The 14,296-nt window shown below is 38.6% G+C and overlaps 1 protein-coding gene across 2 annotated transcripts in view; it reads right to left on the reverse strand.

Moving 5' to 3' along the window:
• Nucleotides 1–5,635: 5,635 nt before the first annotated feature.
• Nucleotides 5,636–14,296, reverse strand: part of LOC135115952 (uncharacterized) — an 85,669-nt gene continuing 77,008 nt past the window's right edge. The window contains exons 1-5 of one of the 2 annotated variants that reach the window (XM_064033098.1): nucleotides 12,298–12,834; nucleotides 8,417–8,768; nucleotides 7,581–7,758; nucleotides 6,358–6,425; nucleotides 5,636–6,210 (exon numbers count right to left, since the gene is read on the reverse strand). In XM_064033098.1, coding sequence (XP_063889168.1) covers nucleotides 6,151–6,210; nucleotides 6,358–6,425; nucleotides 7,581–7,758; nucleotides 8,417–8,768; nucleotides 12,298–12,734 — 1,095 coding nt within the window. In that variant the 5' untranslated portion in view covers nucleotides 12,735–12,834 and the 3' untranslated portion in view covers nucleotides 5,636–6,150. Of the gene's footprint in view, nucleotides 6,211–6,357; nucleotides 6,426–7,580; nucleotides 7,759–8,416; nucleotides 8,769–12,297; nucleotides 12,835–14,296 lie in introns of those variants that run through there. The other variant, XM_064033102.1, reaches the window with a different exon arrangement.

The raw sequence follows: 14,296 nt of genomic DNA on the forward strand, positions 1-14,296 counted from the left end.
AGAACAGAGAGAGAGAGAGAGAGAGAGAGAGAGAGAGGGAGGGAGAGAACTAGCCAGGCTTAGTGTTGCCCCATGCTCCGAGGAACGCCGCCGCCCCCTCCCTGGCCGTCCCTCACACACCATCGCCGGCAGCCAAGAACGAGGCTAAGCGGCACTAGTCACTTTTGCCTCGTGTGTTACTTTTCCGACATTTCTTTCCATTCATAATTCATCCAGCGATGTTCCGAATTATATTTACTGCACGGCCGAGATGTACCTGCCCGCCCCGCCTGCAAGCGCCGCCCCCCTCACCTCCTTCTCCCGCCCCACCTCTCCCTCTCTCCCTCTCCCGCTCTCCCCTCCCCCTGCTGCATAAAATGGTAGGAGAAGTTACGTATGCATTTATGCGTGTGTACCTTAAACCCGCCCAGCTACGTACGTACACGCCCCGCTCACATGTACACCACGCACACAGGCACACGCACACACGCACATGCACAGGGTAGCTTGGTGATGTGGCCCCTTGATGGAAAAGCCCTGGAAAGATCGAAGTGTTTCCCTAGAGAGTTTTCCTGCTTGGTAGATACAGAATGTTAGTTTTCATTGTTATTTTTCATCATTCTTCTTATTCTCTTTCCTCCTCCTCCTGTTATTCTTCTCTGCTTCTTCAACTGACATAGATATTTTGGAGGAGAGTTCCTGTTACACACACACACACACACACACACACACACACACACACACACACACACACACACTCAGGGAGAAATTCAGTCTGATCTCTATCCTCAGAAATAAAATAAAGGGCAAATAAATAAATAGCAAACTAGCTCCGGGCAGAAGGCAATAAAAGTCATCTACCCAACCAAAGCAAAGCATCAAAATTCCTACACACTCTCTCTCTCTCTCTCTCTCTCTCTCTCTCTCTCTCTCTCTCTCTCTCTCTCTCTCTCTCTCTCTCTCTCCACTTTACATGCACAGCTATATTTCTTTTTTCTTTTTTTTCTTTTTTTTTGTGGGACACGGAAGCAAAGATCATGTAAAAAGTGCATGTGTGTGTTTGTGTATGTATGTATGTATGTATGTATGTATGTGGGGAGGGGCGGTCTAGACAGAGAGAGACAGAGAGAGAGAGAGAGAGGGAGAGAGGGAAAGAGAGAGAGCGCGCACCTACCCACAGCTACACCCATCACTCCTCCCACAGCCTATAAGAGAGAGACTTTCGTGTATTACTGACCTCATAAACTTCCCTAAACTGCGACCTACAAGTGCTAGAGAACCTATCCTTACTTCCCTTCCCTTCCCTTCCCTCCCCTTCCCTCCCCTTCCCTCCCCTACCTTCCATAACCCTCTTCTCGTCTCCTGAACTGTATATCTCCACTTTCCTAACTCGAAGATATGTTATTTACTCTATCTCACTTTTTTTTTTCTTTTTCCCTCCCTTCTTTTCCCTTTCCTATCGCTGTTTATCTCAAATCATTCTTCCTTTCACAAGCATCCCTCTCAGACACAAGTACATCCCATTTCTTCAACTCCGAGAAGTACCATTTACTGTATCTCACTTGTTTTCCCTTTTTTTCCTCCTTTTCCTCGTCTGTTTCCACGTATTTTCAAGTAACGCAATGGCAGTGATGTGTACTTGGTGATGTGTAAAGTTTATGGTGGCCGTTGCTTAAATATTCCTCGTTGGGGACTCTCGCTAAACGACCAACAATCCACACTTGATGGGGACCTGATGGGGGACCAAAGGGGGACCTGAAGGGGGATCTGATGGGGACGTGGAAGGAGCAGAACGGCCTAGTGCCACGCTGCTAAAAACCCTTGGATCGTTGCGTGATGTGTATATTTGTGTGTGTCTTTGTGTTTGTGCGTTAGGTGAGTTGCGTCTTAGGTCAGGTTAGGTTAGGTTAGGTTAAGTTAGGTTAAGTTAGGTTAGGTTAAGTTAGGTTAAGTAAGGTTAGGTTAGGTTAGGTAGGTTAGGTTAGGTTAGGTTAGGTAGGTTAGGTTTTTTTCCATTCAGTTCAGGTGTTCCCCCCAAAAAAAGTTACCTGGGTGATCACAAATTGCTGCTGTTAAGTCCAACGCATCATTTTCAGTTCGATTTGCTAAGCTGTTGCTCTCTCTTACTTTAGTTTGGCGCTTAAAATCTGTAGTTTGCTGTGAGAGAGTGAGAGAGAGAAAGTGTGTGTGTGTGTGTGTATGTGTGTGTGTGTGTGTGTGTGTGTGTGTGCGTGTGGAAAGGGGAGAAAGATTTAGAAGAGTAAGTAATGGACGCATGCATTCCGCCTCCTCTTCCTGCCTTGAAAACACAGCAACCCATTTTAGTCAGAAATTCCGCCTCATCGCTATCTCCTTCAGTTATCGCTTTGCCGGAGCAGGAACGGCTTCTTTTCCCTCGATCGTGGATAATCCCAGGATTTCTTTCTTGCCTTCGTGTGATTTCACCCTCAGATACTTTTTAGTAGAAGTGAAGGAGGAGATACGCTGCAGGTACCTTTTATTCTTGGCGAGGAGAAGCTTGGAGAGAATAAATAGAAGCAAATCAAGAGAGTGTATTGATGAGGGGAAGAGGGAAAGGAAGTCAGGTTGGTGAGGAGAAAACTTTGTATATTGTATATATATTTGTTTCTGTGGTAATGTTCCTCCCATCAGATATAGACCAACATTCAGAAACGCTCTGCTCTCTCACCACGACTGTTTTCAAAGGTCACACAGATGATTTGCCGGGATCTCAAGAGTGTTTCTCCCGTTAATAATGTAAAAACCTTGTTAATCTGTCACCAGAGCCATTAAAGCACCTTAAAAACCCGTGTCACTTCAACTAGAGCCTTTTCAAAGTAGTGTTTCAAAATATGGGCCGTAAATGATGTTGTCCAAGAAACTCAGTGTCCCTGTTCACCTACAAGGGCGGCGGGATCCGAGGCAGGCAGTGGTGAGCGGCGCCCAGGTGGCTGCCTATCAATATGCATGAGGCTGGGAATGGCTCACAGTTCTCGCCTTTCCCTCAACGTGAAGAGGAGCTGATGCCAGAGAGAGGAACCCCGCCTTGGAATCTTCAGAGGGACAGTGTGGGGATTTTTCTCTACTTTTCTACCCTAATGAGTCAACGTCTAGGGCTAAATTTAAAGTGTTTTTTTTTTTTTTTTTCCTTTTGTTAGTCGATGTGGTTGGTTAGGTAAGGTTACGTTAGGTTGCTTGGTTAGGTTAGGTAAGGTTAGGTTGCTTTGATTAAGTCTGATTCGTGTGTGTGTGTGTGTGTTCAATTACTTCCCACTATCACTCAATCACAGATGAATCAAACTAACACACCGTCTATTCACACACACCACTTCATCTCTCAGTTCCTCCCTTTCCCTCTCCCTCTCCAGCTCTCGAAGCCTTACCTGCCTCTCTCTCAAGTGCTCGCCTCCTCGCTTCACACCTGTCCTCGCGTAGCTCAGGTGAACCAAACGTACCTACGCAAAAATAAACAAGTAAACACCAGTCGTTAGCGAGATAAAAGAGATGTTATGAACGCTTCTGAAGTCTTGTTTTACGGCCGCTATAACCTTGGAGTCTTGCTTAATTCTGGCCTTGATGATGTTTACTTTCCCTGCCCGTAAAGCAACGTGTCCGTGAGATAGGCGAGGCAGAAGCACGTAATACACTCGTTCATTACTCGTTTCATTACTCCTTGCGTCCCTCTCTTTCCTTTCATTACCGCTCGCTTAGTTGTAGTTATTATTATTAAGACTGCAGTGTCGTTCTGGCATAGGGAGGTGTGATGTCTGGATTTGTCATTGTAACTTGGCTCGTCTCTGATTTCTGAGTCTACTTTCTGCCCTAATGAATCGACGTCTACGGATAAATTTGAAGTGTTTTTTTTTTTATTTATTTATTTATTTTTTTTTTTTTTACACATTCAGTACTAGACAGGTAAACTTCATCAAATCATCTGTTAATTATTTATAATAGAGTAAGCAGTTATAGTTATGCTTTAAGAGGAGCTATTTAATTCATGATACAGTAGTAAGGAAAAGTATTCAGGTCACACAAAACCAAAGTTAGTCGTGCTGACTAACTTTTCTTAGTAAAACCCATGGGGTCTAGAACGAGTGGCAGCATTAGTCACAGTGACTAACATAATGTTAGTCAATTTGTGACTAACTGAGCACTCAACCTGAGTATGGTCTTACTCAAATATATCTGACTAATGTCTTCGTACTGTTCACTGCTTCTACTAACCACATTAGTAAAGTGGATCATAGGTTAGTCAATTAAATGACTAATTAGTTAGTCTTTCTTAGGCAGATGATGAATCATTAGTACCTTTACTACTAGCAGCTAGCTACTGCTGTCTCAAGGTTAGGGAAAGAATAGGTAATAAATTCAATATATTCATATACAATTAAATGTTCCCTCCATTTCATTGCATTAAAAAAAAAATTAAAAAAATAAACACTATAATTTTTATCATCTATAGTATAATATGCTTTTCACTTGAACATTTAACAGAAATCTCCCCTCAAAACTGTAATGATATATAAAACAGATGTAAAAAATAAACTCCATTAGTAACACTTCATCCTAGCATGAGAAAAAAAAAGCAACACAAAAACAACCTGTTTTGACAAGCCATTAAGTAAATAATACACATTTGTGAGTATTAATCACTAAAACTTGCAATGTGGAAAAGAAAGTAAGCATCTCTTAAGATATGAATATTAAACCTTCCTCCCATTCATAAACTAAAGGAAAAAATATGTAAGTAAAGTTAACATAAATTAAATGTAAGAGTTACAGACCCTGTAAAGAATAATTAATTAGTCCACTGCTAATAATTATATCACAGTACTTTTAAGAAACTTAGGGAAACAACCAGTGCAAAAATAGACATTTAACCTTATTTGTACAAGCTTTTAACCCAGATCATATCCATATGTCACCATTAATCCTTTAAAGCCACACAAAAAAAGAAAATGAGTATTTCTATGGGATGTACTAACTAAACAAATCTACAGAAATGCTCAGAACAGTAATAAAGAAGCTTCACGTATCACTTGCAATAACATAGGGAAATAAAAAAAAAAAAGGTAAAAAATGCATAAAAAAAAATATAAATATATGCATCATATGGTACATGAAGAATACTTCCCAATTTGGAGAGAGAGAGAGAGAGAGAGAGAGAGAGAGAGAGAGAGAGAGAGAGAGAGAGAGAGAGAGAGAGAGAGAGAGAGAGAGAGAGAGAGAGAGAGAGAGAGAGAGAGAGAGAGAGAGAGAGAGAGAGAGAGAGAGAGAGAGAGAGAGAGAGAGAGAGAGAGAGAGAGAGTGCCTACTCTCCATTCATTATAATAATATATATATATATATATATATATATATATAATATATATATAATATATATATATATATATATATATATATATAATATATATATATATATATATATATATATATATATATATATATATATATATATATATATAAATATATATATATATATATATATATATATATATATATATATAACATAAGATAACAATTCAGTAAGATTTCATGAATACTGGGTTGGGGAGAAGGGGAAGTACAAGTATTTCCTTTTCCTTTTAGAAAACTTATTAACATAATGTTATGTATTTATTTCACTGATTAATCTTTAACTAGTAATTGACCAGTGTGTGTGTGTGTGTGTGTGTGTGTGTGTGTGTGTGTGTGTGTGTGTGTGTGTGTGTGTGTGTGTGTGTGTGTGTGTGTGTGTGTTTCACTGATTAATCTTTAACTAGTAATTGACTAGTGTGTGTGTGAGAGAGAGAGAGAGAGAGAGAGAGAGAGAGAGAGAGAGAGAGAGAGAGAGAGAGAGAGAGAGAGAGAGAGTGAGAGAGAGAGAGAGAGAGAGAGAGAGAGAGAGAGAGAGAGAGAGAGAGAGAGAGAGAGAGAGAGAGGCATTATGTGTGGAGTTGAATATATTTGGAAGCAGATTTATGCATTTTTGTAGCTCAATTCTGTCTTTACTTCATTGAGTTTTACAAGTAGAGATCTTGTTTTTGAAGTGTTACCTTTGTCATACTTGATACCTAAGAGATGGGATGTTGTGAAACAGAGGAAATGTTCACAATTTTTTGGGTGTTCAATATTAAACACAAAGCCCTGCTACCAATGACACTACAGCCATAGAAATACATGTTGGTTCAGCTACAGGTGCACCATCAAATACACACTAGACTGCCCTGTTCTTAGTTCTTCTTCTGGTACCTTAAGGAAGAAATAATAGTATAAACATTAATAACATTTTGACATTAAAATAAAATTTATATGTAGATGTATATCTTAAGGTGATAATATATTCAGAAATTTCAATATATACACACCACTCTAAAATCAAAGGTACTGAAATTTAACCTTAGTAAAAATGGAGTCTTTCCTTTCTCCAAGCAGGTGAAGTAACCCCAATATAACTAAGCAACCATCTGGTGCAAATAAATAAATATATAAATAAATATGATAATAAGTAAATCAAATAAACAAAAGAAAATTAACTGTGTAAGGAAAAAGTGAAGATATGGTCACGTCCAATAGGACAGTCCACTAATTTGAGTACCAATCTTTTAAAAGTCTCCTGTAATTATTGCTTTATCACATAAGAATTAACAAAAATAAAGCTCCTCGATGGTTCTACTAATTATATGAATGACAAGCATTTTGATTGAATGCTCAGAACGACCAGTATACTAATGATTTTTGTCCTTTGTGTCACAGCAGCAAATCTTTTGTACGAGTATGCAGTTATGTTTTTTACTTGAGACACTATTTGGGTAATATCATAATGCAGTAATGCTTTGTCTAGCAAGTCCTCGTAAGAATATGATGAGTACTGATCGAAAAAAAAAAAAAAAAGAAAGAAAGAAAGAAAACCCCAGCCGAACCTACATGCCCCGACATAACGCACTGATGTTCCGAACTCCCGATTCTTCTCATCATATCCACTAAAACAGTGTGAGAAGTCCTGAACTTCACCACAACCATGGAAGAAACCTTTATCAGACTGTTTGCACTTGTGCTAGCGCTGGCAAAGGTGACTCCAAGAATTTTATCTCCACGCGAATTAGTGACCTGTCTTATTGGACTGCAAGGGAAGAGGATGTAGCTAACAATTCTAAAAAGATTGATAATATTTACATTTTAAATTTCAAATTGGACAGCCTATTGGGTTTATTTACACTAGAAATAATGTCTTTCCTTACGAGAGAGAGAGAGAGAGAGAGAGAGAGAGAGAGAGAGAGAGAGAGAGAGAGAGAGAGAGAGAGAGAGAGAGAGATGCTTTACACCTATTAAAATCTTTAACATCACTTATGCTGCAAACAATTATTTAGCCATAGCACTCAGCCAAAAATTTGATAGAAGAGCAGGAATTTAACAATTAAATGAGTACCTTTATAGAAATTGGTGCAAGCATTACAGTTAGATAGGTCATCCTTAATACAATGTTTGGTTTTTGCATGCAGCATAGTTTCATGAATACTAGGCATATAAAAGTGAAAGATGCATTGCTAATGATGAAAAGATACATATATTAAATTGCTACCAGCTACTGAAATGAACAAGTTGAACTAGACATTACTCACATTGACTTTCATCGTGGTCATAGAGTTCAAGTAAGGTTTCCATATACAGAAGAACTGCTTTTCTTTTTTTGAGAATGGCAATTATTGGGAGCCTATATTTCTCCAGCCCTTTCAAAACTGCTACTCTTGGGTCTGGTTCATCCGCTTGTGGTTCTAATCTCAGGAACTCCTTGATTATCTGTAAAGATATAAGCATCAAATAATTATAAGTGAAGGTTACAGAGATGAGCATCTGCAATAACTGTACTTAGTTATGAGTGCTTATCTCCCGTCACTGAGGCCTTTGAGCCTGAGAGGGAGAATGGAAGTACCGGTAGTTAAATATCAATTACCTACTATAAAATATAAATAGCTATATACATTATAGCCCTACAAATAAAGTTGACAATTAGTAACAATATGTAGCAAAATCCATAAAGTGTACATATATACACACTTACGCCCTCAAAAGTCTGAATCCACAAGTACAAGTTCAGGATTTCTGCTACAAGAATGTTCCCATAGATTATTTTTTTGCGTCTCTCAGAGAGTGTCAACTGCATGAGGCGTTCAGCCTGAGGGAAAATCATTAAAGTAAAATTAGTTTTCATAAGTTGACTGTCCCGCCAGCCTCCCTCTCTCCCTCATATATATATATATATATATATATATATATATATATATATATATATATATATATATATATATATATATATATATACGAGCATCATTTTTCAGTGGCTATCCACCAGTACCATTGAAATTGCTTACATAAGAGCAGGTATTTTCAAACAACACCAGTAAAGAAGTCTCTGAAATATAAAAAAAGATAAATCAAGCGTACAAATATCACATACCTTATCTAACTCGGGATCTTTCTTCATCCAATGTAGAGCAAGCCACTGTCTATGTCTCTCTAATGACTCATCATCTTCTGAATGGGGCCTTGGTGGAAGGTAAGCCTTTACTCCACACATCAGTGGACACGTAGTCTCTTTTGGCGCTATGCAAGGGATCTTCTTTTTCCTTGACGTCACCTCAGTCACTGAGGAATCCTGCCTCTTTCTTGAATTCTGAAACTTGTGCTGGATGCGCAGTTTCCATTGCAGCTGCAATTCATGCTCCTCGAGATCACTGTTTCTCAGGATGGCAGGAAATGATGTCAAAACAGCATTTGCCATATTCATATACTGTTCTGATGTTGGATAGCTGAAATATGATAATGATAATAATAATAACAATAATAATAATAATAATAATAATAATAATAATAATAATGATAACATATTATTAATAATAATGTCACAATACCTTGATATGTAATAATGATGATAACAATAATAATGATAATATCAATCTAGCTAACTATATAGATGGCTTAACTCCTTTTATTATATTATTATTATCATTATTATTATTATTATTATTATTATTATTATTATTATTATTATTATTGTTGTTGTTCTTAACAATCACCTAATTGTGCTTTTGTCCAAGTGAAATTGGCAGATAGTGGGTACACTATCTGAATAGTACACTCAAAAGTGGTTTCACACCTATCAGTGCCATATTAGTATCGTATTGGTTTAGTGTCAGTGATATCCATGTCGCTTTCGTGACGTCTATGCACACATATCCTTCCAGACGTGGAGTTGGCTATGATTGTCATAATTCTTGATGAAGAGCAAGATGCTTGCTTAACAAAAAATAAAGAAAAGAAAAGTGGGTACATGAAACGTGGAAGAAAAAGAGAAACTGAAGGAGATTTTGCTACTCTGTACAAGGAATTAATTAATGATGAAACAAAAATTTTCCAGTACTTAAGAATGTCTAAAAACTGTTTGATGACATTGCTCAGTGATGTGTGGTGTGGTGTGGTATGGTGTGGTGTGTTATGATGTGGTGTGGTGTGATGTGGTGTGTTGTGGTAAGTATAATGTACAATGTGATTAATTACATCAATTAAAAAGAGTATTTATCACCATTTCAATTTCTTCTATTTTATTTCAAACACTTGTCCGACATCCGTGAAAATTTTTAAAATACCAGTGACGACGATATTCCATTTCACAGAACGGAGACGTAACAATCACTTCAGTCAAAACACGGTACTTCGACGGACGTGTGTAAATGCTTCCGCTGAATTCCAAAATGATGAATTTTTTTTTTACTGACACTGAAGCACTGAACAGCACGGAACGAATACGGCACTGATGTGTGTGAAGCAACCTTAACCCGTATCCCTCTGGAGGCATATTCCCGAAGTCTGGTAATGTTTCGGCCCATTTACTCTTGTAGCAGTTAGGTTAGATTAGATTAAGTTACGTATAGGTAATTTTGAGCGAGAATCTCAATTAGACTATTTTAGAGAGAATCCTACAGTTAGATTTGGAGCTACAGCCTAGTGTCCATACAGGCTGGCGGACGACTCCTGCCAGACTTCAGGAATATGCATTCTGGCCCTTCACAAGAACTGACATCAGATCCCAGTATGAACACAGGCGGTGCATCCCATGTTCTTTTGTCCCTCTTCTCATTGCCTTCCCATTATATATATATATATATATATATATATATATATATATATATATATATATATATATATATATATATATATATATATACTCGTATATATATAACACTCAACATCCCTACATGCAACAAAACTTACCAAAACACACTCAGAATACACTCAAACATCCAAAACACAACTAAAACACATCACAACACCCCAAAATACCCACTACACTCACTTGAATATTCACTCAAAACACCCCGTAACATCTAAAAACATCCAAATAACCCACCCCAACCACGCTAAATTTATCCAAAACACACTCAAAGCACCCCAATATACCTAAAACTCATCAAAACACACTCAAAAGATTTAAAACACCCAAAATACACTACAACACCCCAAAACTCATCAAACACACCCAAAACACACTTAAAGCACCACTCAACACCACAAACACGCCCTTAAAGACCCAAAACTACTTGCACACAATCAAATACACCTCAAAAGACCCGACACACACACCCAAACTCACCGAAACACTTAAAACAGAAAATAAACCCAAAACAAACTCACTACACCTCAATATACCCCCAAACACACCCATAACACACAAAAACATCCCACAATATACTCAAAACACCCCACACGACTCAAACCACTTACAATATAACTAAAAACATCCTAAACCACATTTAAAACACCCAAAATTCACCCAAACACAATGATAACAACAAATATACACCCAAAACACACCTAAACACCACCAAAACACACTCTAAACACCCCACAACATTCCTATATACATCCTAAACACCTAAAACACCCAAAACACACCAAATATTACAGAGAACTGCAGCGCAGCAAGGGAAACTAAGCTAAATATTGTTTACCTGTTTTGCCTCCTCCTCCATTTCTTTTTATTTCTTCCTTCTCCTCTTTCATTTCTCTTATTTTCTTCCTTCTACTACAACTATCTACACGCCTGACTTTAGAAACAGCTGGAAACACTTGGAAAACACTGGAAATTACGGTAAATATTGAGGAGACACTGGAGCAGACCGAGTCCCGAATCCTTGATGACGTCACAGGCGAGGTGCCGGCGCCCCGCTGCCATACGTACGTAGCGTATTTCATTTTGAAATTGACCCATAGAAAAAATGAAGCTAGGCTCGAATGCATTATATATTCTGACTTGACAATTACTTGAATTAATATTCACAATATCAAAACACCTCCAGCCTCAGTAGTTATAAAGAAATATTATGTGAAATATGGAAAAAGTGTTGGAAATTTTGACACCATTAAAAACACTGAAAAGTCCACCTATTCCACTTTACACTGGTAAAAAAACATTTTAAAAAATCTGAACTATTTTTTAAAATAATGCACACTTAGTTACAAGCTACAATAAAAAAATAAAGAAGCTAAAAAATGACAAAAACACCACTTTCAACGGGACAAAAAGCCTATTCAAATTCCACATACTTAACTCAACAGGAACGCAACATACTTTAAAAATCATAAACGATTTTTTGAAGCAATAAAATCTTCATTAAAGCCTCAAATAAAAAAGCCAAAAACCAGGCTGGGTAAATTTCACCGTACAAACTGCCCCTTATTTACATAAAAAACAACACCAAATTCAGCACATTTACTTAACTGAAGCAAGAAAAACACTTTAAAAGCAACGAAATATTTTTAGAAACCATAAAATCTTACTATACAAGCCAAATAAATTAATTCAGAAAATTTTAAAAAAATATTGGAACCAACAAGCCGGAACAGGTGCCAGTCCATCATGGCGGCCCTCGGGGGCGACCTCAGTGGGGGAGCCGGCGGCCATGTTGCCTTATTTATTCCTATATAACACCAAAACCAGGCAATGACGGATATATCTGACCAGCGGATATGAAGGCTAGACATGTGGATCCATCTTGTGATATGTTAGGCTTACAATAAGTGAGAGACGAGGCAAATAATGGCTAATAACACAGCTGACGGCTTGTTTACATATTGGCGAACATTAAATATTCGAATAAATTTCCAACTCTTTCCAGACTCAGACGTAAACAAAACCTAAATATGAATAATTAACCCCTAAAAAAACTAAATAACGAATAATGAATCCTAAATAAACGAATACAAGACACTACAGGGAGGATTAGGGTGTTGTGAAGGCAGTAAGGCTGACTGAGGAGAGACTGGCCCCGCTGGACTCACCTTACGTACTCGTGCCTCTCTGGTGATGCTTGACGGTGCTTGGTGCAGGAAGAAGGTGTCGGGAAGACGGAAACACTGGTTAATAGAGCGTGTAGGGCAAGATTGACCAGTGCTGACCAAAACACTGCAGCCAGCCAGCCGCTCGCCATGGTAACTCCCCAGCGCCACCTGTCACTGCTCCAACACCCACCCACACACCTTACGTACTCGTGCCTCTCTGGTGATGCTTGACGGTGCTTGGTGCAGGAAGAAGGTGTCGGGAAGACGGAAACACTGGCTAATAATAGAGCGTGTAGGGCAAGATTGACCAGTGCTGACCAAAACACTGCAGCCAGCCAGCCGCTCGCCGTGGTAACTCCCCAGCGCCACCTGTCACTGATCCAACACCCACCCACACACACACACACACACACACACACGCACACAAAAGTTGACATGCTATCAAATAATATGTCAAATAATATAAATATCCTCACTTCCTGACTCTTTTTTCCCCACTCCACCCCCGATAAGTGATTATAAACGCAATCTTCAACTCAGTGCGGCACCGTGTCACCGCAGCAAACACGAACCAGGGCAGAATAGGCTCAACTGAAATGCTCCCACTCTCTCTCTCGCTCTCTCTCTCTCTCTCTCTCCTCACGACTGTTTTTCAAAGCTATAAAGATGATTATCAAGGTTTTCAATGGTGTTTCTCCTGTTATTAATGTAGAAATGTTGTTAATCTGTCACTAAAACCGTAAAAATACCCTTGAAGACCTGTGCAACTACTGACAGAGAGAGAGAGAGAGAGAGAGAGAGAGAGAGAGAGAGAGAGAGAGAGAGAGAGAGATAACTAGCAATAACACTCACACACACATACACACACCAGTGCATTTATAAACCTTCAAATTTCCCGCACTTTTTCAATGCCTAGGAAGGAGGGAGCGCGAGAGGTAAGACGAGATATCCTACAAAGCCTAACATTTTCCCAAATATTACAGGACGGAGGGCAGATTTTCCTTTATGTTTTACTGACGTTCTACAAAAAAATAAATAACTAAATTACCATCGAACAAAGAAACAAGGGACAAAACATAAATAAACAATAGAAAAAATATTAAAACAGAAGAAAAACCACCACCAAAGAAATAAACTAACAGGAATGTCACGTACAGATGTGTGTGTGTGTGTGTGTGTGTGTGTGTGTGTGTGTGTGTGTGTGTGTGTGTGTGTGCCTTTAACGTGATCAAACTCTCTAACGACATCTGTTTTATAATGAAATCGATACTGTACTAGGAAAAGGGTAAAGAAATTAGTTTTATTAAGTTTCCCGCGTCACTCTAATCAACGCAAGAGAGAGAAATAAGCTGAAAAGAATTAAAGTTTCCATCTATTCCCTCGCACTTTCCAGACCTTGCTAATGTGATTTAACTCCCCATTATTTCATATTTCAATGTTTACGGTCGGCAAGTCTTCAATGTGGCGCTTCCTCCCCCGGGAAACATTACAGCCATTAACTCATTTTTTTAGTCTGTGCGTCAAAAATGTTATTCATAAATTTCCTGTCGCCGAATGAATCACATAAACGAGTTATTGTTGAGTCGGGCGCTGCATTTGATAAGTTTTCCATGTCCGATGTCCATCTGTTTTAGTAAATTACGCTTATTCTGTTACTCATAAATCTCTTTTCGCTCGTAAGTCTTCTGTCTCATATTTTGTATTCAACCTTTTTTTTTCGCTTTTTCAACTTTTCTTTGCACAGCTCAAGGTACTGGGGCGTCTTGAGTGATTTGTAGCACAGTCCACCTTACCTGCTCCACCTCACCTGCTGTGTGTCTGTTGGTAAATACAATAATGATAACCTTGCCGCTGGTATTACGCTCCATCCATCACTGCAAGAATTATTAAGAGTAAGGCACCCTCAGATAGACCATACCAGCACAGAAAGGAAAGATATAATGCGGTTATTTATCTGTAGTTCATCTCAGCCTCACTCTCCCACGGAAACCTAACCACA

This window comes from Scylla paramamosain, chromosome 30 (assembly GCF_035594125.1).
Source record: "Scylla paramamosain isolate STU-SP2022 chromosome 30, ASM3559412v1, whole genome shotgun sequence".
Lineage (NCBI taxonomy): Eukaryota > Metazoa > Arthropoda > Malacostraca > Decapoda > Portunidae > Scylla > Scylla paramamosain.